This window comes from Lathamus discolor, chromosome 5 (genome assembly GCF_037157495.1).
Source record: "Lathamus discolor isolate bLatDis1 chromosome 5, bLatDis1.hap1, whole genome shotgun sequence".
Taxonomy (NCBI): Eukaryota; Metazoa; Chordata; class Aves; order Psittaciformes; family Psittacidae; genus Lathamus; species Lathamus discolor.
The window spans coordinates 120,178,675-120,202,947 of NC_088888.1; the positions used below are offsets into that span (position 1 = coordinate 120,178,675).

At 41.5% G+C, this 24,273-nt stretch overlaps 1 protein-coding gene across 6 annotated transcripts in view; it reads right to left on the minus strand.

The window, feature by feature from the left end:
* The window catches only part of PLCB1 (phospholipase C beta 1), a 249,505-nt gene that overhangs the window by 127,261 nt on the left and 97,971 nt on the right, over positions 1 to 24,273 (minus strand). For all 6 annotated transcript variants that reach the window (XM_065682353.1, XM_065682352.1, XM_065682354.1 and 3 more), the window contains exons 3-7: positions 23,570 to 23,649; positions 20,148 to 20,201; positions 19,514 to 19,589; positions 14,232 to 14,332; positions 12,692 to 12,858 (exon numbers count right to left, since the gene is read on the minus strand). In XM_065682353.1, coding sequence (XP_065538425.1) covers positions 12,692 to 12,858; positions 14,232 to 14,332; positions 19,514 to 19,589; positions 20,148 to 20,201; positions 23,570 to 23,649 — 478 coding nt within the window. The remainder of the gene's footprint in view (positions 1 to 12,691; positions 12,859 to 14,231; positions 14,333 to 19,513; positions 19,590 to 20,147; positions 20,202 to 23,569; positions 23,650 to 24,273) is intronic.

Below are 24,273 nucleotides of genomic sequence, written 5' to 3' on the forward strand. Positions count from 1 at the left end.
CAGTGCTCTCCACAGAGGCCGAGGGTAAAGGTCAGAAACCCTGCAGTGCAGTAGGCTGGAGGAAATATGAAAGAACAGCTAATCCTGCAAACTTCCCAACCCAATCCCTTGATCTAAACTTCATCACTCCTGTTTCAGCAGATAAGCTATATGCACTTACCGACTGCTACTTCATTTTCCCTGTCATCTGCCTAGCCTGTCCCCAGGAGCCTTACAGTCCTTTGGGCAATGTGCTGGGACAGAGCAGGACAGAAAACATGAGAGGCAACAACTGACAGCAGAACAGACCACTTCATATTTCAGTTTGCACTTTAGTCTTGCAACTTTAACATCAGCTTATCTCTTAAACTAAGTGGATGTCTTGTGTGACAATTAAAATGTGTATTTGCTTGTAAGCAGTCAACAGGTTTGGCTGCAAAGATCTTAAACATTTCTTTCCATATATTTGCAAACTTCATAGAGCCTTCCATTTGTTAACACCCATGCTGTTATCCATTCACTTGTAATGTAACTAGAAGGCACAATTGTGCCAAGAGACGTTATTAACGTGAAAAAGAAAACAAACACACATACACAAAGGGAAAGAGACAATTAATTGGCTCCTTGTATCTCCGACTTTGCGATGCAGAATTACATTAGTGTTTTGCCTGACAGTGAAATCAGGCCTATTCCAACGCAATCTGTAACATTAATCACATTCACTGTAATCCCATGCAACTGAGCAGTCCTTTCAACTCAAAGATTAAAATCTGCCAAGTAAAGCAGATACTTTATAATCCTGTGAGAGAGCTGTACAATATGCCCCATTGGGAATTCTATTTCACAAACCAGCACTGTGATTTACAGCTCATTAGGTATTGAAATTTTCATGCACAGTGTAGAGTAGGATGCATGTACCCCCAGTGTGCCTCTAGACATTAGGCACACATTAGCTACTCTATGCTTTCCAGCTTTGTGAGCCAGCAGAGAAGTTCACAAGGATGAATTTACATGAAATTCACACTGTGTGGGACATGATGTGCCAGAGCCACTCTCATGACACTTGCAGCATTTGCATCCAAGTGATTTTGGAAGCGATGCTGAAACCCGTTCGGCTTTCCAGACACGTGTGCCATTAGTATATTGCTATGGTTTAACTAGAATCTCTGCGTGTATTGAGTTTTGTGAATGGAGGCAGGACAGGCCTGCGCAGTCCAGGCAGCAGGGGTTGTGGAGTCTCCTACACTGGAGATATTCAAGGCCCGCCTGGACAAGTTCCTGTGTGATGTACTGTAGGTTACCCTGCTCTTGCAGGGGGGTTGGACTAGATGATCTTTTTAGGTCCCTTCCAACCCTTGGGATTCTGTAATACACATCAGTGCTGCTTTATCAAAAAAACCAAAACACTGTGGACAGAAACAACTTTCAGGCCCCGGGTCAGGATCTGCAGCTCCTTCAAGCTACCTACAGACCAACCTTCATTTACACCCACAAGCAGAACTCATCAGTAACTCCTCCATTTTAGTAATTTCTCAATGATCAGCAAGGGGAAAAATGGATACTAGTCAGTTTTACCAAATTAGTAAGTAGAGGAAGGGGAACACATCTGAATCATTGATCTGAATATTAAGGAAGCATTGAACAGAGCTTCTAAATCCAAAGTTTTCCTTATTGGAAAAACTAATCCGCAGAAAGCACAGACAGAAATAAACTGGGGTCAAGACTGCAAGATCAGAGTTCCTTTGAATTTGAAAGCTGAACTGCACGGAAGAAGTCCGGAGGCTGCCACACTGGTTTCATACAGTCTTTAATAATCTACACTAGAATCAACAACACAGGGTTTAAAGAACAGACGGCTCTCTAGGAACTGTTACGAACCAGGTAAATGGGACGGAAATCAAATGAGAACACACAAATAATAATTCAAGGTAGGCAGCTAATCATTCAAGCAAAGAAACACCCCAAACACAGAGCTCAGTTGGAAAGAAGATGCCTAGAAATCCATCATCCCGAAAAGCAGACAAGATGCAGAGAACAGCAATGCATTTGTATGTAGCTGCATCAAAAAAGATGGCTGGGAAAAATGTAACTGGTTGGCAGGACATTTTATTATCAAGTCACTCATGAAAGAGGTAAATATGCCTGGCATTGAATATATCAACACATGTATCCATAACTAAACCTAGCCACACAGGCAGTCCTACAGATTTAATGGACACAAGTTATGCTTAACTTACTTAACTACTGATAACTTCAAGGATCTTAATAGGATCAGTGACACTGCTCCCTGTCTCACAGCTTGAGTTTTTGACTATGTATCATCAGAAATGTGCCTGTATACAGAAGATTATTTAGAGAAGTGTTATGACCAGTAATGTATGTCACAATATATGCTAAAACAAGAAAGATTAAACATGTGAAGCCTAAGTGGCAGTAATTATTCCAATGTAAATGATAAGGATGAGGCAGAACAGTTACAGTGGCCAAAGGCAGAACCAGGTAACAGAAAACAGTCCAACAGAAAACTTGGGGCGAGTGTCTGAAAAAGCTTGGCAGTGCCACAATTAATTGCACTAGGAAACAGTCTTGAAATGGATTTTACTGGTTGTCTCATTGCTTAAATCCTTTAAATCAAACCTGTTGTGTTCCAGTCTCATTCAGATTTCTAAACTTAAAGGGAAACATAATGGATCCAGTTCTGCCCTCAGTTATAATTGCTCAGCTACTTTCTGTAATTAGACAGTTACCTGGCCACAAACCAAACCACGCTTTCTTTGGCAACATGCTCTTGAAAAAGAAACAGAAAACTCAGTGAGAAAGGAACAGAGCAAGACTCACTGCTCTACCCTTGCGTGGGTATCTTGTAATAGGACACAGGGAAATCTGAATATAATCAGAGAACAGTAACTCCTGTACAGTATCAGAAATAAATGCTTACTGAATGACAAGCAGTCAGAGAGGAAAACGTGAAGGTAAACATGTTGTGCTTAAGTAGCATACAGAAAAGAGCTCGCTCAGTATCAGTTAATCCATGCGGAAATATCACATGCCTGAGGACACTGAGATCCAGAATATCTTGCAAAGGAAGGATCATCAACCAAATAAAGCAGAACTTAGTACACTTGAATCAGAAATGCTTGTCATTCTAATGAAGCTATCACATCCATTTTATCGTCTGTGCAAGTGCACAGACAAAACTAACATTGCCTTCAGTTTCTTCTCTTTTTTTCTCCCCAAGAAAATGTCTGCAAATGGAAAACCATTTTTCTGACTGGTTTTCAGAAGAGGTACTGCAGCTTGAGACAGTTCAGGAAGGAAATATTTCCTACAAGCTTCTAGGCAAGCCATGCCAATAGCAAACCTCATACTTTTATGATAAAGAGCATTTTCAATAAGAACGAAAACGCTGGGAGCATTCCAAGGATGCTGCCATCTCAAAAGAGAAAAGAAGATGGAGTGTCACCAGAGAAGAGACAATAGTTGCCAAATCTCACTTGTGTCTGTTGGCATGAGCCATCCATTTCAACACGATCTTAAAGTCACTGGGCAATGTTGAGCATCCTATTTATTCCATCAGAAGTCACAGGGGTTTTCAGCCCTTTTCAAACATCCAAGAAAAAAGGGCTCTAACCCACAGGGGCTACAGCCTATGAAATCCACATAATTTTCTCTATTAGTGCTAGAAAACAGTAAAACATACGCATAGGGAAGATGTTAAACACTCAACATTCTCTTTTCCTCAAAATCTGAATGTTCAGAACACATATCTTTTAATGAATATTGATCACCTGTATCTCTGTATCTCAACAGCAGCCTTAAAAACATTTACTGTAACAGCATGGCCATACATCAGATGTCCTGGTAAGCTGAGGTGGTGTGTTAAGGAGCATAAATCTTGGAACCTGTTACACTGAAAAACAGGGTCTTATACTAGTAAGTATTGTGTATACGTGTATATATATATATAGCATATGCCTATGATGGCTTACAAACACAAGTGTCCAGCATCTTGAACCAAGCACATCTGTGTTACAGTTCACATTTAACCAGATCCCCACATGTAGTATCAAGCAGTTTCTTACTTGTTATCATTCTCTTCAGCCACACATAGCTCTCTCTTTATATTGAAAGAGTTTCTAAAATATTAGCATATATATATATGTGTGTGTGTGTACATATACATATATACACACACACACATATGTACAAATCTGAATGCTTAGCGATTTTAAGGAGGGAAGGAAGCCCACTCCAGTGTAGGTAAGCAAGCAATCCTTCCTAAATCTCAAGAATGAAGCAGGGTGATCAGCATCATCTCCGAGTTGGACTGTGAAGTAATGCTACATCTAAAGTTAGCTAGAGAACCACATGGGACTGCAGCTTATTCCTTGGCAGGCATTTACTTTTCTGCTTTTTTCTTTTTAGCTCCCTATCCAAATTCAATTTTGTTCAAAAGTGCTGGCTTGCTTGGTGCAGTCTTTAAAGTAGCAAGTCTCAGCTACTGTCTTCCAGGCTCTTGCCCAAGAGTGGGGCCTTGACTGTTAAAACCCCCAATGAACCCCTATATCTTGATGGTATCAGCTGACACTGCACGAGCAATTTCAGCTGAGGTCTGCAGCATGATCCTGGATAAGGAGGTGCAAGGGCAGGTCTCATTTATTCCATCAGGACCAATGAAGCAAAGGCAAAGACATCCAGCTAAAGCTGAGTCTCCCAGCAGTCATCTTAAGCTTGGTATTTCTGAATACTTTGAGTCCAAACTGCACGTATCTACAAAAACTACTGTGGACAGAAGTCTGTGGCATCACAGGGTTTTACAGACACAAGCAGTATTTCTGGCTGTTCTTGACTTTGCTGCACAGATGTAGTGAGAAATTGTTTCTGACAGGATATCCCTTACAGGAAACGAGATAACAGAGAGTTTAGATCCAATTAAATCTATAAAAACACTACAAAAGGACCTTTCACACTAGTTCCTACCTACCTGTGGAACGAGCACTTTACAACATGGCAGATTTCTAAGACAGGCAGACAGCTAGATAAGAGGAAAGATTTTAAATCATACAGATAAAATACCATTAATCCCAATAATACTGTAGTTATTTCTGACAGACCTGAAAGCGGGCCACTACTGGAATATGTCACTGTCTCCTCAAACCTCTGAAAAACATGCTCTGTAGAATGCCTTGGAGTGATCTTGGGAGATATAATGATATTAAATGCTGGCTTACTTCCAATTGCCAAGTTTCATTAAAAGACATCTAAAAATACCTACTCTTTCCCTCTTAAGTGATACTTCTCTACATCAGCTATTAATGCACTTGCCAAAAAGACTGTTCTGCTGTATAATGGGAAGAGATGAGCAGAGTGAGAGCATGCTATGGGTGATAAAAATCCTAGGAAAAGCCTTCATCATGACTAATATTTTCCTTTCACAAACTCCTCCAGTTGAAGAAGAGATTAATATTTAAGACGAGTGGAAAAGAATGAAGGCATGGCTCTGCAAAGACAGTTCCAGTAAACTAAAATGAAGGGACCTGAGTCCCTTTTAAGGGACATTCTTGTCTCTTCTTTAAACTTGATTCTGCAGCAGCGGGCACTACATTCAATCTCTTTCATAAACAAATTGAGCTCTATCTCAATAATTGCTTTTTTCACCCTCTTTACAACCTCTGCTACGCTGTTGTTGGGAAACTTCATTTCTACCGTAAATTAATTCAAGGCCACTTGACACCTCTGTGTTCTTCTGCCAACATTGTCCTTCAGCTTACCACTTCTTTCTGCCTCCCCAGTGTTTAACCCAGATGTATTTAAAGGCAAGTCATAGTCCTAAAGGATATTGTTAGAGCAGACGATTACATATGACATTACAAGGGAAACTTCCTCATATGGCTGTTGTCTTGTAGTAGCGCACGTACTCCATCTATGCTCACAGCCCTGTTGTGACACATACTATACATACCAAAGACTCACAGATCACTGCTAGCTTCTCAAGACAGAGACCAACTGCCTATTTAGTCGATTTGATCAAAGGATGAAGCAAACCCCAAAATGGCACATAATGTCAGTGACCTCATCTGTGGCAGAGCCAGGAAAAACCTGCTCTTCTGCCACCAGCTTTAGATGTCACCCACTGGATCACAGCATTCTTTGTCCTCATGGGCCCTTTTGCAGTGCAAAGCACTACATTTGTAGCAGTCATCATGAAGAGGCAAACCCCACAATGTTTAGTCATAGTTTATATACGTTTCTTTCCTTCAGCACTTGAGCCCATGCTGCTTTATGTTTTCAGAAGTAAACTTTACCTGATATTTATCTTCAAACAATAAATCCTGCTGCTAAAATGGAATACCTCCCTGTGTTCTGTAAAAGAGGCAGTAAAACAGCAACAACCCCAAAGAAACTGTTTTACTTTTAGAGGAAGTTTTCTGTTTATGGGCTCCGATAGTTTGACTCACGCACAATATAGGCAGGCAGCAGCAGCAAAATGTGTCTACATAACCGCTGAAGTGCAGGATTGATGTAGATTGTCTTTACTAATCTTTGAGCAATAGTTCCAGCTGAAGGGAATGATGCAGCCCACACTCCAAAACCTCTGCTCGTGTTTGCTTTGTGGTCCTGTTACCCCAGGTTCTTTTATCCATTTCCAGTGTTAGGATACAGGGTTTGAGTAGGGTTAGGAGGCTGGGGTCCAACCTATCTATCAGGTTTCTGGAATGTGGGACAAGTCACTGGTACGGTCTGCTCCCATATTAGTTATCCCAGGTCTGTTCTGACTGCTGAACTTGTATTATCACAGTTAGTTTATACTCTGCAGCTCTGAAGATACAACTTCCACAATAGAATTATAGAATCATAGAATAGTTAGGGTTGGAAAGGACCTTAAGGTCATCAAGTTCCAACCCCCCTGCCGTATCCATTTTACATTCAGCACAGTTTCACTGCTATCGGTGGAGCTATTCCTGGTGCCAGATACCTGTCCCAAAATGCGTTACTGCAATGCTCGTGGTTCTTTCAAAGTACATATATTATACACAGAGGATTAGGAAATGTGCCCTCCCTGGAATCCTAAACATATTTTTGATACTTCATTAATTCCAGTGCCAACAGCATAAACTAACTCTGTGTAAAACCACATGGGTCTCAGACCCGAGCCAGTTCCTACACTTTCAAAACGCAACCAAAGAATATAAGGTAAAAACTTGTGCTTTTTCACTACTGTGTGTTTGTTCACAGTTGCAAAATCCATTAATACTGGTCCACATCACTCTTTCATTTTGTTACCAAGTTCTTACAGCTCAGTTAGAAAGATGAAGCACTTTAATTGTAAAGCAGATGCCAAAAAATCCTCGTATTGGAGGATTTTCCATCTAAAAGAATTCTACATTTTATCTTTAACTTGAGATGTAATTTCCAAGCAACTGCAAGATCTGAAATGAATTTTACAGCTGAAACAGTAACAAAACCCCAAGCAACTAGAAAGAAAATACAGTGCATTACAGAAACATATCTTCTAACTTCATTTTGACAAGTAGAGCTTCCATTAACTCTTTATCAACTTACTGTGTACCTGCCCTTGGCAGAGGGGTTGGGACTAGATGATCCTTAAAGTTCCTTCCAACCTAAACCATTCAATGAGTCTATGATTCCATGATTTATGGTACATAATTCACACTAACATTTGCTGCATGTATGTATTTAGGCTTTCTGGCAAGATACCTAACTCTGCACTTGCTGCTGACAGCACGGAATATGTGTGTGGCTTATAGATTTTAAAGAGTGATAAACTCGGAGTGGATCTATTGTTCTGTTGTCACTTGATAAGGAGAAACAATGTTGAGAGCTCTTCTCTTGTACAACTGGAATGCTGGAAAGCACTGAAAATCCCAAAGTTAATGGGCTTTTTGCTAAGTATTCTTGAATTCCCAAGTTGCAGTTAGGAGGCTTGAAAGATTTCAACTATTCTGTAACACTACCTACAAACGTTTCATTGCCAGAAAATGCCATCACTTGCCTGGTTTATGCATCAGAATTTATGCTTTAAATATTATGAAGTATGGCTTAAAAGCATAGTCGCAGTCCGTGGTACTTGGTTTTGCCACCAGAATCTGTTGCCTCGGAAATCACTCCCTTCTGATACCCAGAAAGACTCCAATGTGTAATTATTCTTAAGCAGTTACTGAAAGGTGAATTTAATGTGGTGGGATTAAAATGTTTAAAATACATTGATGTTTAAGGGAGGAAAAACACGTGTCCTGAAGTGAATACTGCTGGGTATTCAAGCTGCCATGGGAAAACCACACGTAGTAAATACTGTATAAAATTAAATATACCTTAACCTAATGTTAATTGCTGAATTTATTTTATTACCTAGGAAAAACCCAGCATGAGAACTACCAATAAATGTGCACTAGCAAAGCAGAATTAATACTGGAATTCAAAGAGAGTCGTGGAACCGGCTCCCCTACAATCCTTCTAAATACAAGTGGAACTAAAACTGACACACAGTATTCCCAAAAGGGTACAGTGGAGAAAATCTGGAGAAAGAAATACTGTAAAATGTGAGAGGAAAGCTTTTTTCTTCTTTGCAGCCCTACAAATCTAGCCCTTTAACACTAAATAGGCAGAGATAGTGTTTAAATGAACACACACTTCAGAGAAAAAGAAAATTAAACTCTTTATGCCATTACTTATCTCAAAGATGCCTTCTAGGAAGCACAACCTGATGTCCAGCTCCATTGGCCAGGAAAATCTGCAAAGCACTTCCAGACTCTGTTTTTTAAAGCTTATACTACAGTCAAGACCATCTGTGGCAATAAAAACCAATTTAAAGATAATGGCTAATAATAATCTACCCCTTGTCTTGCTTCCACCAATGAGTATGGTGGGGAGCACATATTTTATTGCTATAGCATGAGTCCAGCTTTTTCACGTCTCCTTTCCCCAGCAGGCCTTGGATTTGTATTCATTGTTAGCCTGGTACATGGGTATAGCTCTTCTTGCTTAGAGTATTTAAGAGACACAGGATGCCCCTAGAGCCAGACTGATACTCAGTGATATTCAAAACACTGTTTTCAGAAGGAAAGGCTTACACAGAGACAATGGGATTCGAGCTCTCAAAGCTCCAGGGTCCTTTTGAACCTAGGAACTTTTAGAAATGCACTGCATCATTCAGTCAGAAAGAACCGGCACATTTCTGCAGGATTTTCACCTACTTTATACGGTAGATTTCCCATCATTCTCAAAACCAGGACTGTTGCTGCTAGGAACAAGAAGAGACCCCTGAAACTCAGCATCAGTGTCCCTTCTCCCACCCCTAATCTAACAAGAACCTGAACAACTCACTTTTATACAAGCCTCCTTAAAAAATAAAAGCAAATAAGGCAATTCCCACTCAATGCCTTGGCAAGTGATTAATGATATACATCCCATTATCAACATGGCAACTTGAAAGGGAATACATTCAGTAGTTGTGCCAGCCACCTGATGGCTTTACAACCTGAAAATACCAAACCTACAAGGTGCTGCTTAACCAGGCCCAACAGCCCCCCAGTGTGCTTTTGCTGATGGCAAGAGGCTGCTGAGCAGTACCAGGAACTTGTTCTGCTTCCACCTGATAAGGAAACACGCTATACACAGCACATTCATCTCCTTCACTGTATGACACAAAACATTAACCGCAACAACTTGCTTCAATCACTATAAAAATACTACTCCAGATGGTTAACCTATGGAGATGTCAAGCCCATGTACCTGCTGATGATGCAAAAGCTTCATAGCATCCCAGCAATACAATAGCCAAGGATACATTAGTGATGAGCAGGAACACACACAGCTCTTTACTCAAAAGGCTGCAACCTAAGGCCCTTAACCAGTAAGAGCATTGGCATTTGATTTTATCAGGTACCCGAAGAGCCATGTTGTTAAAATTTATAATGTTATAGACAGCTTTTGCTTACTGTGTTCAAAACACTGCAGCTGAGCTGCAATGGGTACAAAAAAAGGGCTATAATGGTGAACAAAGGAATGGAGAATTATGAGCTGTCAAAAGCTGTGTGCTGTGAAAGTTGAGAGCCAGTAAAAGCAATCTTCAGAATTCCATTAAATTAGCTGTGAGAGAATAATTAAAAGAGAGTATTATCATGCAGATAATGAATACAGTCAAATTAGATGGGAAATTAAATGAGTGAAGGTCTAGAACTGTCCTAACTGGGTAGTGGGAGTGAGGAGTCAGGCTGCTGTACAAAGGCAGACAGCTTCTCTTTTCTGAATTGGGATTTTTAGTTTTTAAGGAAAAAAATCCATAATTTTATTCAAAAGAACATTTCAATACATCAAATTTTACTTGCTAAGAAGCACATGCACTGAACTATCAGAAGTTACCCAGGCACTAGCGCTCTGGCCAGAAGTGCCCAGGCATTTCATTTCAACAACCTTGGGTATTGTCCTTTCTGACAGCAGAAAGCCTGAGTGACAATCCCTTTTACAAGCCACCATGTTAAAAAGTTAAATCACTATTCTGAATGTGCACTGTTATATTTTGGTGACATTTTAGGCACGCAGCATATTTTTGCAATCATTCCATGAGTGCAGGATTGGGTGCACACCTACACTTCATTTACTATACAGTGAATTGCATTCCCAACTCAAAGCGGATGTACAGAAAATACTGTGTCCCCGTGTCATTCCTGATTAGCCTGTTCCTGTAATTTTAAGGTGGTAAGCTTGGGATTTGCACTGGAATGGGGAGCTCAGCTGCCAGACAGGATGCTAGATAAGAGGTGGTGTCTGCAGCACGGAGGTGGGCCGCAGGTTGTGCCAACTCTGTCAAGAGTTTTCTGTACCTCAGTGCACAAGTTTAAATAGAAGAAAATACAAACAAACCCAGAAAAGGAATTAACTCTCTGTGACCTGCTTTTCCCTTGTTAAAGTCAGCATTGTCTGTGAGAGCTCATTCTGCAAGAGCAATGTAAGTCCTAGCCAGGAAAAGAGCACTGATGGAAAAGCAAGTGCTGCAGCAAACGTGTGCACCGACATAAAACCAGGGTAAGCTGGAGGTGTCCCACAAATCCTACTTGGAGGGTAACAGCAAACACCATCATAACACCCTTTTTCTGTGGTTTGTTTCATGCTTCCTCCTTACTGCTAGTCAGAACGTGATTTCATTTTGACTTTGGTGTTCCGCTAGCACACCAGCACACCTCCTTCTAATAAATCCTTTATTTGGTTTATATGAAGTGCCAATATTTGGGTAATAAGAATGATCTTTTATATCAGATTTTCCTGTCACTGATGTGAAATAAGGTAAGCAGAGAGAAGGATTCTAATATTTGCACGGATGAGAGGAGGTCACAATGTGTTTTCATCTACTCACGCTAGTATTCTCACTGACGTCAAAAGACGGTTTGCGTAAGCATGACAAAGGAGCAGGATTTAACCCCTCCATCAAAACCTCTGGGCATGCTAAATTTGATTGGACTAGAAAAGACAAAGATTACAGGTGTTTTGCCTTAAGACAATGTTGATTGCAGCATTGAGAGCAACAGGTTTCCTTTGGGAAGACATCTAGGTCAGAAGGCTTTCAGTGAGAGGGGTGGAAGTGGCTTTTGTTGTCCTCTACGACTTTTGGGAGAGATATCTTTGTGTTTCCTCTGGATGCAAAAATCTCTGGACCAAACCAGATTTTTCATATTAGATGTTTTTCAGGATAGTCCTATGCCCCTAAACTTCTAAGGTATGAGCACATTAAAAGCTGGGGTAATCATTAGGATATGTGGATTGGAATAAACCAGGATGCAGACACAAATTCAAAGCTATTTTAAGACTTGTGGTGGCAGCAAGAGTCTGCAGAGATCTGAGCACGAGATCTCTCGCTGGCTCTGGCGAAATGCCCAGTTAAGCCCTGACAACTCTAGAGATTTCAAAAGGGATTTTTCTGTGATTATAGCACCAAATACATTTGGCTGCTCTCACATCTTGCTTTGTACCACTTTATCAGAAAGTGGAAGGCTGCACTTATTCCTGCTATTAAATGACAGAGTTTTCTTCTTCTTAGCTTCACTGTCACTGATTTTTAATTTACATTTGGATGCTGGAGAGGGACTCTTCATTAGTGACTGTTGCGATAGGACAAGGGGTGATGGGTTCAAACTTGAACAGGGGAAGTTCAGGTTAGATGTAAGGACGAAGTTCTTTACTGTGAGGGTGGTGAGGCACTGGCACAGGCTGCCCAAAGAAGTTGTGAATGCTCCATCCCTGGCAGTGTTCAAGGCCAGGCTGGACAGAGCCTTGAGCGACATGGTTTAGCGTGAGGTGTCCCTGCCCATGGTAGGGATTTGGAACTGGATGATTTTAAGGCTCTTTCCAACACACACCATTCTATGATTGCATGATTTCAGATGCAGGTAAATAGTCACTGTCATAGTAAGGTTTCTGCTGAAGTTTGCACACCAGAGCCACTGTTCAAAGCTATCAATTACACTTACCAGAATGCAAATACCGAAACCAGCCCCATCCTTCCTAAACTGATCCCAACCAAATACATTTAAAAATGCACAACACGATGTCTCACAGACTAGTACAATCCAAAAGCAGATAGCTGGAAATGCAATTTGATTCTGAACCAAATTGTGCTTTAGCATGTGCTGCAGGATAATTGAGTCATTGTTTCAAATCAGAAACCGAGTACAGGGGGAATATAAAAACCACTGACCTTTCTTTGCCAGATTACTGTTGGGTTCATACTTCTCAATCAGCTGTTGAACTTGTTCTTGTTTTAACGGTGGATAGAGGATTTCATTTAATCGTGGATCACGTTGCTTAAGATTGATAAATTCCATCATTTGATCAACAGTAAGGTATGGTTTGCTCTTGGCACCACTAGAGAAAAATTAAAGCAACAGCAAAGCCATTTAAATACATTTCCTTGAAATCTTGTTCAATGTAACTTCCCAGGGAAACAGCCAAGATTCAAACTATCCTTACAACAAAAACACTGTCCTGCTGTGCCTCTGGACTAATTTACTTTGCCAGCATGTAACAACAAACATCCTTCAACACACATCCAGGAGTAAGACTTTTAAAAGCATTCAGCATTACCGACATCAATGGGAAGAGTCAGAGCAATGCTAAAAGCTTTTCATTCCTCTGAAGTCCTAGAACTAAGTGATTTAAAAGAGTAAACAACGTGGAATCCAATCCTCAGCTTGCCACAAACACTCTGCTGGCATTCCTGGCCCAACTATTTTGTTTTGCTGCTGAATAACGACAGCCCTGATTTCAGTATTCTAGTATTTGCTTGGAGTTTTTTCCCTCTTTTTATCAGCCTGTTAAAAAATGCCAGGCACTCTGTAAAGCAAGCACAAAAGATGCCTGTTTAGAGAGTTAGTAAAAAGAGCAGTGTTTGGGTATAATTGGTACCCAGATGGAGATCCAGGAAGCCTCCAAGCCAGGTGACGTGCTTAGGGTTGTCTACAGCACTTGGGACTGGCCTATTTCTGCTCTATTGAGAGACAGCAAGAAGTCTACCTCCAGGTTCAGTGGGAGCAAACTAGGCCAAGGCCGTGTCCCTATGAAACCTCAACCTCAGAGAAAATGAGTGCAAAAGGAGCACACGAGCACACTCGTGTTGCACAGGTAAGTTCACCAATTGCTTTGGTGGCCTTGGGATGAATTTTGGAAATTACTTTGCCTTTATATTGCTTTCCATCCTGACTCCATTGACCAGGCTCTGCTGTAACTGGGAAGTAAGATGACTGGCTGCAAGGGGCAGAAAGATCATGAGTTGCACAGCTTGTAACTGAACGCATGAAATCAGTTGTAGCTGGCTGCCAATTTAACATCACGGTGTGAATTCCTGATGCACAAGTCCTAAAAGTTACTGCAATTTTTGCAACTCCTAATTGAGCTTTTGGGGGTGATAATACATCTTTGCATGCCTATTGCATGCTGTTATCGCTTATTACTCTTTTTACTGTCATGGAAGCCTACACAATCCTAATCAATACAGAAAAACAAGACCCTGCAGTTCTGCTCCTCTAGGAACAAACTACTTTAAAACTCCAGCCATTAGGAACGGAAGCAAAAGGTTCGAGAGAGAACCCTTGATCCAAAGTTAAATAACAGCCCTGCTTGACACTGAAATTGGTTCTTAGCAATGCTGCATGCTGCTGTAGTCTTAATAACCCACTTTGCCATCCCCAGCCCAGAAAAACCAGTGAAGGGGTAAATAAATAATGAGTGTCTTTTCTTACAACTCCGAAAAGATGTGGTCAATCTCAGGCCGAGGGCAGAGGTTGTTCAAGAACACCCTGTACACGTCTGGCGTGAAGTCGTCTTGAGGGATTGAATCATTCTGTGAAATGGGGAAAAAATTAGTGAGAGAACGCTACAAACATCTATGTGTTCTTTGCAAACAGATCACTCGGTGCTGTGCTGCTTCGCATTTCCTTCCTGCAACCTAGATGAGCCCAGATTTTGCAGAATAATAAATTCCCCTGGATAACAGAGCAGCTTAAAGAGCAGTCTTTACGAAACATACAAATACATCTATCCTCCTAGTTTCCATAAGGGAAAGTTATCTCTTTCTCTGAGCACCTGTGAAGAAGAAAGAAAGGACATCTCCACATCTAACCCCCTTATCTACAGCATAAACAGGTATTTCAGTCCAGATGAAGGCTCTGAGCTCCCTCCCAGCAGGGTGGTTTGGCCAGCAAAGCTTGTGTGCTTCAGAGAGCAAAATCACTATGAAGCTGTGGCTGCCCCATCCCTGGCAGCATTCAAGGCCAGGCTGGACAGGGCTTGGAGCAACCTGCTCTAGTTGAGGAGGTGTGCGGGCCCAGGGCAGGGAGGTTGGAACTGGATGAGCTTTAAGGTTTCTTCCAACCCAAACCATTCTAGGATTCTATGAAAGCAAAATGGCACAGAAGCTTGTATTGTGTACAGAGAAACCTTATAAAGGAATAAGAAAAAGGAAACCACAAACCCCATGAAATGTAAATACTGAAAATCTAATTTTTGAGTTTCCTCCACACAAGCTACTTTTACCAAAAGCTATGACATGTAGTCTCTAGCAGCATCGTGGGCCCATGTGGCACCCCTTTACAGCTCCAAAATAATGCCCATATAGAATCATAGAATAGTTAGGGCTGGAAAAGACCTCAAGATCATCCAATTCCAACCCCCTGCCATGGGCAGGGACACCTCACACTAAACCACCCCACACAAGGCTTCATCCAACCTGGCCTGATGATCTGGAGGAGGAAGACTGTAATTTGGACACAAAGCCATGTTCTTTCAAACACCGCTGAACCTGGTCGTCTCAGAAGCAAACTGCTGATAGGGGAAATTGTTGCTTTTACTTATTCTGCCTGTTTAATGCTGTTGCCAAGGGAACCAGAAGCCTCAAGTCAAGCCTTTGTTAGATGGAAAGAAACTTTTCCATATTTTTCCTGCTTTAGGTTAAATTAAACAGGGATCACTTGATCTCTTTGCTCATCTATGAAACCCTCAGAGGCCCAAGAAGATTTTGTACCTTGACCATTACGTTGCAAGCACAGACCAAACCCGAGTCCACTCATGCTCAGACTGCTCTGGGCTATTTGCTGCCCACCTGGGTATATCTCCAGACTCCAACCATCTAGTCACCATCCATTAGCCCCTTGTGACTTCCTCTCATTTGGCAGATGATGTGAGTGGCTGCAGGGTGAGCTGGTTCTGAACTTACCCAGCCAAAACAACCCTGTGCACTTTACTGTGGGATCAAGTAACTTGCCAATAGCACAGCTGCTAAATCCAGTGCAAGAGCAATGGAGACGTTTGAAACCCGGAGCTGGAGGATGAAAATAGCTCCTTTCATTGAGAGCTGCCAGTGACACTTAACTGTGTGTGAAACTGCACCCACTACACTTCGATTAATCTGATAACTGTGTTGCTTTTGGCTGAAAGTAGCACTGCTGGTACTTGTGTTTTCCTAAAGGCCTTTGTGAAGCCTAAAGAATTCATACAGCTTGTGAGTATTCTTGTTAAAGCTGGCACCGCATTCTGTTGTCTCTACCTATAATCCCTGTTCAGCAGGGTACTGCTCAACCAGTGCTCCTCCTAAGGACATTTTAAACGTTGATTGTGTCATTGGCACAGAATTATTCCCTTGCAGGGATTTGAAGGTGCTGAACAAAACAAAATACAGGTCTTTTCCAATAACCTGAGATCCAGGCTTTTATTTGCCACTCAGCATTGAGAAAATACACCTCAGTTTCCAAACACCTATCACCAAACACCTACTCACAGACAGGATAACCAACACAAGTCTTGAAGCCTAACTACAGAACCTTTTAATTATTAATTATTTTCATAAGTTCAAACCAGACAATCATTAATGTTCCTTCTAACCCAATCCACTCTACGATTCTACTGTTTCCTACCAGTAACGCAATCAGACTACAAAATAGAGAGGAGAATGGGAGATGAAAGCCTGCCAAAAGGGATTAAAATACGCTGCCCCATTCCTCAGCCTGGTCTGAGCCATCCGCATTTCAGTGGAGCCACCTACAAACCTTAAGTGCTCATCTCTTTTGTGAGACCAATGAACAAATCATAAACCTTCAGTACCACACAAGAGCAAACCTCATTTCCAGCTTTGCCGAATACTGGCATTCGATTTTATTCTGTGGTTGAGGCTACTAATTTCAAGCACTGATGATTTATGATTTGTCTGGTAACCTGCCTGCTTTTGTAACATCTGTATCCAGTCTCTTACATATATTTGGCAGCACAACAGCTAATTCAGATCATTTGCAGACACAGGACTTGATAGCTGGTTGTTTTATTTATGTTAACAGTCAAACTCACTGGTGCTTCATTGTGAACCTCTACATTAACTGGAAGGCAGAAAACAGTCTTCACGGCCAAACAGGAAGCTAAAGTAAAGCTCTTCAAATTCTGTTTAAGGCACCTTTGACTAAAACCAAACCAAACAAAAAGCACCTCCCCTTCCCCCAGAGTAGCCGAGATTTATAGAAAGTCCCAAGGGAATCAGATGCCAAACTCCAAAATTCATTGGCAGATTTTAAAACTTAAACATTTATTTAAGCATTCCTCTGCTTTCAGATCTGCTGGATGGCAAAGGCTGCTGAAAATCAGATCCAGCAGGGACTGGACTCTACCCTTGCCAGGTCCAATCCAGAAATACGTAAGTAAATAAATCCATGCTTTGAAAACGTGCTCGATGTCCATGGTCATCATCCCACTGCGGTCCTGCTCGGCTGAATCAGGGGCCAGAGCACTACAGTGAATATATCCTTAAAAGGCCCTAAATATGAAATAAAGAATTCATTTTTGGCATTTCTGGGGAGCCTCTCTGACGCTCCTATTCTACAGCAGGATGAAGTCAATGAGATCTTTTCCTTCTCTCACACTAAATGAAGCTCCTACATGTTGTCCTATGAGGTTTCTTGATGAGCATACACAGAAGGAACGCGCTGAAGTGCAGGACAGAGAATGCTGAAGTTTGTACTGTCACAGAAAACTCCATGCAGTGACAACATACCCTGGCAGGATAGCTCAGGCTGCCCCATCCTCACATCACTGTATACGATAGATAAGGGACTGTCCCAACCTTGAAGCTATGAGTCAGGAAGAGAGTGATAGATGCTGACTTGTGATTCGCTTATGACCACAAATTTCATTTTGTGGTTTGGGGTCATTCCCAGGTTCTGAGAGGTGAAGCAAAACACCATGCGAAATTCATGGCCCTCGAGTGCTGTGTCTTCCTAAAGCAATGAGAGGCATGGAAACGTGGGGAGAAAATCCTCAGATGGATCTTCATGAGGCATGAATACAAGAAACCAAGAAGCTTAAGCCGTTAATGTCCATGAGAGACTTTCATGAAGTCTTGGAATAACTTGGTGATTTTGCTGAGGAAGATCCCTTGATATATATATATATTCATGTCTTGCAGTGCTGGAATCCAGTGCTCTTCCAAGGCTTTACAGGAACACCATTTGTCCTGCAGTACAACGATGCAGAAAAGCTGGAAGTTGAAGCTAAGAATTTTACTTGTTCAAATAAGCAGGAACACAAAGGAAAAGAGCTGTAGCTGAAGTACTGATTTTCTTCTGTTCTATAACCTCTGTGAGATTTAGAGTTTAATGCTCTTTAAGCACTTGGCTTCTAAAACAGTTTTTTCTCAAAGCTGATCAAAAAAAGCTTTTTGTTTGTTGCAAGAAGTGTGTTTCTTTTCTGTCCCAAGCACAGAAAGGATCTGCTTTATACTATGACTAACTTTCAAGATGGTATCCCAGCAACAAGTATCCAGCAGTATGTATGTAAAATTGGCTCTACTTAAATAAATAGCAGAAAAAGGTGCAGTTTCTTTCAAGGACTCCAGTGATGTTTAGATTATGCTTTTTCCCAGAGACGGGTGGTAAACAGAAGTGATAAATCAACTGATTTCAAAAGCAGCACTTCAGGGATGCTTTGCACATCGTCTTGTTTGCCAACAATGAAAACTCATCTCTAAAATTATTCTTTCCAAGTTTCTAACCTCAAGACCTTGCCTCAGATAAGGTGATTATAATATTTTATACCTACTTTACAGATGGAATTTTATGGAATTAAGCTCCCAAGCCTATGAAGGAAGGTCTCATTGGTAAGTGGTATCTGAGGTTTGGCTTGCGAAGATTTCTTTTCGTTGCTCTTCTGGAGCTGCAGGAATTGGCTCTGTTAAACCACCGAGGAAGCAAACGCTGAGCACACATCACAGAACAGTTTTCTACAAGAGCAAGGGATCAGGAGATGCAGGCTCTCCTCTGTCACGGACCAGCTCTGCCCCACTTCTTGGCCCTCCAAATATATGAATAATCCCATAAGAAGTTTCCTGGAGGAGAATCTCTACCTGGAGGAAAGCTTAAGGGCATCTTCTCTCCAGTGTTAACCAGAATCACCTGCTCAAGCTCATTCCTCTTGAAAAAAGCCTTCCTGAGGGTGATGTACCATCCTGCCACTGCTCGGGGTTGAGGAGATACCCTGGATTAACAGCATACAATGGTTCCATCCTCACAGCAGTAACAGCTTTGACGCTAGAGCATTTCAACATCTACTCCGTGCCCCTTTTAGATAAGCTATGGTGAGTTTAAATTGTCACTTCAGCTACAGATTTTTTGGTGAGAAGGAAACAGATTACTCCATTAGCTACACCTCAAGCTAACACTGAAAACATGCCTTGAAAATGTGCAACTATCTCAGGTTCTTAAATATTCCCACAGGACTCTCCAGGAGAGGCCACACAACCCCTTGCCCTTGCATTTGATCTAGTCCCACTTCTTCCAGGCACTTCTGGTCCTCACACAGTTTCAAATCAAAGGGACTCCCATTTAAGGACAGGTTATCAGGAACTTCTCTGTGGGAAAGAAACCAGCTACCAAGGCCAGCACAGCACAACTGGCCTCAGACAAACTGTCCTCAACTCAATAGAGGGTAAACGCCATTCAATATAAGCAACACGTTGTAAGGTCCAGGAATAAATTCAGATGCTTACCCTGGAAGACGGAAGATTACAAGCTTCTAATGCGGTCTCTACCCGTTTTCTGTCAGCGGAAAACAAGCGGTATATGCTGCAAAATGAAGGCAAAACAGAGGGAATTAGCTTCAAGACATGCCTTGATGGCCCATGGGGCTTAGTGACTGAAAATTATTTCCCAGTCCTATCAGGTCTTTAGCTATTTATTTCCATTTGCTGGCTGCTCAGTAACACAAGCGAGTTTAATGGTGCCCACAACGAGTTTAACTCTACCCAACACAAGCTGCTATTAGAGCAGCTAGCTATTTGAGAAAGTCACCACTGATTTCTCCATATTCCCCCAGCAATATGCAGTTTGAATATACACTTACCCTCACAGCATGTCTCTAAAGTAAAGAAATTATGGGTTTTTTTTATTATACACAAGTGGAACAAAGAAAGGCAGAGAAGCTAAGTCTTGCTCTAGATCACAAGGGCAATCTAGCCCAAAGGGTATTTGAACAGACATATTCTGACAGTCATAAGATACTCTCCTGCAGTATCTGTTATAAACAGATGATACAATTATTATTCTGGACACAAGGGTTATATATTCATCCCAAACAAATATTCACACTCAGACTACATGGTAAGGAGGCGGAACAGAACTTACTTCTTCAGAGGAATGCGCCCTTCTGGAGTCACCTGCAGCTTAAGTTTTGTGTAACTGTGGAGAGAAAAGCATCCTGGTTTATTTGACAGCATTTTCAAGTACTCCTCTACCACCTTTATAGCTCAGTGCTAGTGCTCTGACCATGTGGCAAGTTTGACTCAGATTTTTTTGCCAACATGAAAACATGTTGCGGTATCATAAATACCTTTTCCTTCAACAGTAATGCATGTGTAGTATCAAATACTGTCTGTCTCGCAACAAAACATGGCAAATATAACTAATGCACAAATTTATCCTCCTCCCAAGCTCCTTCTCCCCAGGCTGCCTAGCAGTCTATCAGCAAACTAGACTGTGGCACACAGGTTATACAAGTTGACTGGAAATGTGACTGTACTCTTCTTCCAGAGGCTGAAATTGTCCCTTGAGGTTGCACACCAACATCCCTGCCTCCCTAAGCCCTTCCCAAAACACAGCTGTGAAGGTTTCTCCATTTGACCCCAAGTTTTCTCACTCCTCAGCTGGAAGGATGTCAAATTGCTGGCAACTGAAATATCTGCACTCAAGAGTATCAGTAAATTCAGCAGCCCTGGGCAAGTCCAAGACATTTCCAGAATGAAGCAGTATAAAAATTACACACTGAAACCATCTACAGGCAGGCAATTACTCAGCTTTTGAACTGAGTATTTAGAGATCTCAATATCTCAGGACCTGTGACTTCTCCCACATCCTCATTAAGGCAGCAGGATGAGGATGTCTCTATCCAAACCTTTCAAAAATACTGATTCAAAGCCTACTGAAACAGGAGTCATCCAGTAGCTTTAATGAGAAGCAGTTGGGGCTACAGCTGTGATGTGATATTCCCCCCAGTATGTGAGGACTACTGGTTACCAGCACAATGTCTACCAGCAGTAGCCTGGAAAGAGCATGACTGAGTGCTTCCTATCTTCCCCTTGAATATACCTAAAACATTTCCCCTTGAAATGAGTTTTGCAGAAATATAATCTGGTTAAAAATGTGGCAACACTTAAGTATTTAACAGGACTTTAAAAGCTTTTTCACTTTACTCACTGGCCAACCGAAAGCAAAAGGAACTGCATGGTTCTAATAAACTTCCCTTTTCTTCCCAACCAAAAATGCCATTAGCAACTGCTTCAAAAACACCATACGTGCTAAGATCCCTGACTAGGAGAGGAACATTGTCACAGATCCTGGTCTTCTCAAATGCATCTTCTGGAAACTGAAATCTCTTGTGCTGCTGTGTCCCCAAACAAAATCATTATCACCCCTGCCCCATCTCCCAGAATAAACAGGAAAAATCACAGTGGTTAGTAAAAAAGGTTTGATTTATTTTCCCTTCTGTTTTTTTTTTTAAGCTTTTGAGTACATTCTGGTCACATTTAGTGTTTTCCTCTACAGCTAAGAAAGCCAGAAATAAAGGAAAATTATGGGAGGGGTAAGAAGGAGGAAGAATTTTGATCTTCAGTTAAAGCAAAGTCAAAATGTGCCTGAAAAGCCGTCAACCCCCACCAGTACTTGCTACCTTTTTTCCTTCCAAATTCTCTGCTACACATGGGACAGTTTTTCCCCCTGCAGCTTTATCCACCCATCTAAGAAAACCAAGCATGCTATTCCTGTTAAAAAGCTTGCTAGGAGATACTCCCATTGGTAGCAGCCAAATGGACTCATTTCAGCAGTGCAGTGCTGACTCAGAGAGTGACAAATGCTGATCCCAGTCACCCTTTGCTCATTACTGCACCGGTCAGTATTGCAATACTAATGTACTCTAGCATCCATTTTTGCACCCCAACACAATCCTACACTGCATGGCTACAAAAGAGGAATGAGCCCATTACAACAAAAAAAAAGCAGTTTTTATTAACCAGCCCTTCCTCCAAATTAACCCTATTTTTCTCATCTGACCAAACCACAGGAAAGCTGCTCAAGCTGTTTATTACTGCACTGCCAACACTGTAACTGTGCAATGCCACAAAGAAAAAAGCCTTCATTCTGCTCTGATGCGATTTGCTTTTCTGTTTCAACAAAAGGGTTCTGATAGGCCTGCACCCAACCCTTTGCTTAGTACAATAATCATAGTGGGGAAATACTTTCAATCTTCTAAATCAAACATTTCTTAAGTGACTCTGATTTGGCACCTGTGCAGCGGACCCTGGAAACCCTACAGTTCCCAAGTGATTCATTAATTAGTGGAAGAAGGGAAAAACGACACAGGAATGCCACACTCGCCTCCTACTGAATCTATGCGATGCATCCAGTGACTACATCTTTAATTATTATTACTTGAACAACCACCAAAAAATGGCTCCAAATAAAACGGGATCTACTACACTGTGTGATACCATGTTCCTCCTTTGAACCTGGTATGAAAACGCCATTAGGTATAGCCAGAATCCTCCCCATGACAGATCTGTCAGCAAAGTCTGATGGCTAGCCAGGTGTTTGAGTAGTAGGGGACATGGAAATAGTAGTAACAGGGTGTTGTCTCTGCTCTGCCTCTGACACCTGGTTAACACAGTGCTTTCTCCGCTGTCAGCATGGGGAGCCAATAGGAAACGTTGAATGTTCCCATCCATCTGGGAGCTGGTTTGCCTAATACATCATTGCTGTCCCAACACACCGTATCAGGTTCAAAGCTGCAGTTTCTGCAATGTCCAACCTTCAAAGATTCTACAAGAAATTCTGTTGACTTCAGCTGTACCTCAAACACTGAGAAGCAAACACACACCCTCACCTCCTTCCCCCCAGTAAGGCAATCAAGTATCCCAGCTCATCGCCATCACTACCTTCTAGGCTTTGCCATACTGTTCTTAGTGCCACCACTTATGCAGAGCTCCCTCAGCATATGCTTATCATACACTTGAGAATTGCTAATATCAGGTTTAATTCTCTTTCCTTTCAGAGGTGTTTTTATACCTCAGACATTCTCATAAACAACTTTTCTACTTGGAATCTGTGCCCTGGGCAAAGGAATCCAGATGAATGGATTCAGACTTTTTCTCTGAATCACATGAAATACAGAGAGGAAAATGGACTTGTACTTCTCATTTTTTGATCAATAACAGAACAAAAGGGAAAATAAACCTGAAGCAAATCAGTCCAGACTATTATTTTAAATGGAGAGCTTCAGAGTACAAGTTACTCCTTTGGTATAGAAGGGGAACATGGCATTTACTCCTGTTTTCTTTTGCTCTGACTTAGTAGTTTGCAGGAAGAACCCAAACAGGGTTTTTGTTTAAGTGACGTTTCGATAACAGGCTTCTTAAAACTGTAAGAAAGGACAAGCCTGTGTTTACAGAAGTGACAATCCATCAAAGCAGAAACAATAGATGACAATGTGACTAAGAAGCAAAGAGGAAAATGACGCAAAGAGCAACACCCACAGCACTCAATCCATTGCGACTTACGCTTTTTCCAGAAACGCATCCCTTGACATGTTCTGTGCCAACAGATTTGTTGCCAAACTGAACACTTCATCAGACCATTCCTACAAAGAGAAAACTTGATTAAATAAGGCTTAGTTTCTATGTTTACTTACACAATGCAAAACAGCTCTGAACATGATATCCTTAGTAAAAAGTGCCTAATTAAAAGCCTGAACTTGATCTTTTCCAATCACAGCTTCCCTCCTCATCTGTGAGCCCTGATTTGCTCGTGCTGCAAGGAAATAAAGACTGATACATATGTATTTTTAAAGGTATCTTATTCCGCTGAACTGAAAAAGAAATAAATCATATGGATAAATGCCTGCTGCAAAACACATTCAAGTTCCTGAAGGATGCGAAATAAATGCCCCAGAAAAATACATTTTCTTGTGTGTTGGGCACTGCTCTGGTTGACAGGCAGGTTAAAAAAAGAGCCTCTTTGCCACCATTCTTATAAAATGAAGCTGAAATGGGCTTAAATCCCTCTGAAGACAAACAGAACTGACAGGGTGGGATACAGACCATACCATAGCAGGTCTCTTGTGTCAGTGTCGCTTCCTGTAGGAGTGCGTTGTAAGAGCCTCTACACCACACTCTCTACAGGTCATGAAGTGATTCAGACAACAAATGTCACGCCTTATATTTATGGTGGATACCAAATTAAGAACTGTAAGTACTGACTTTAT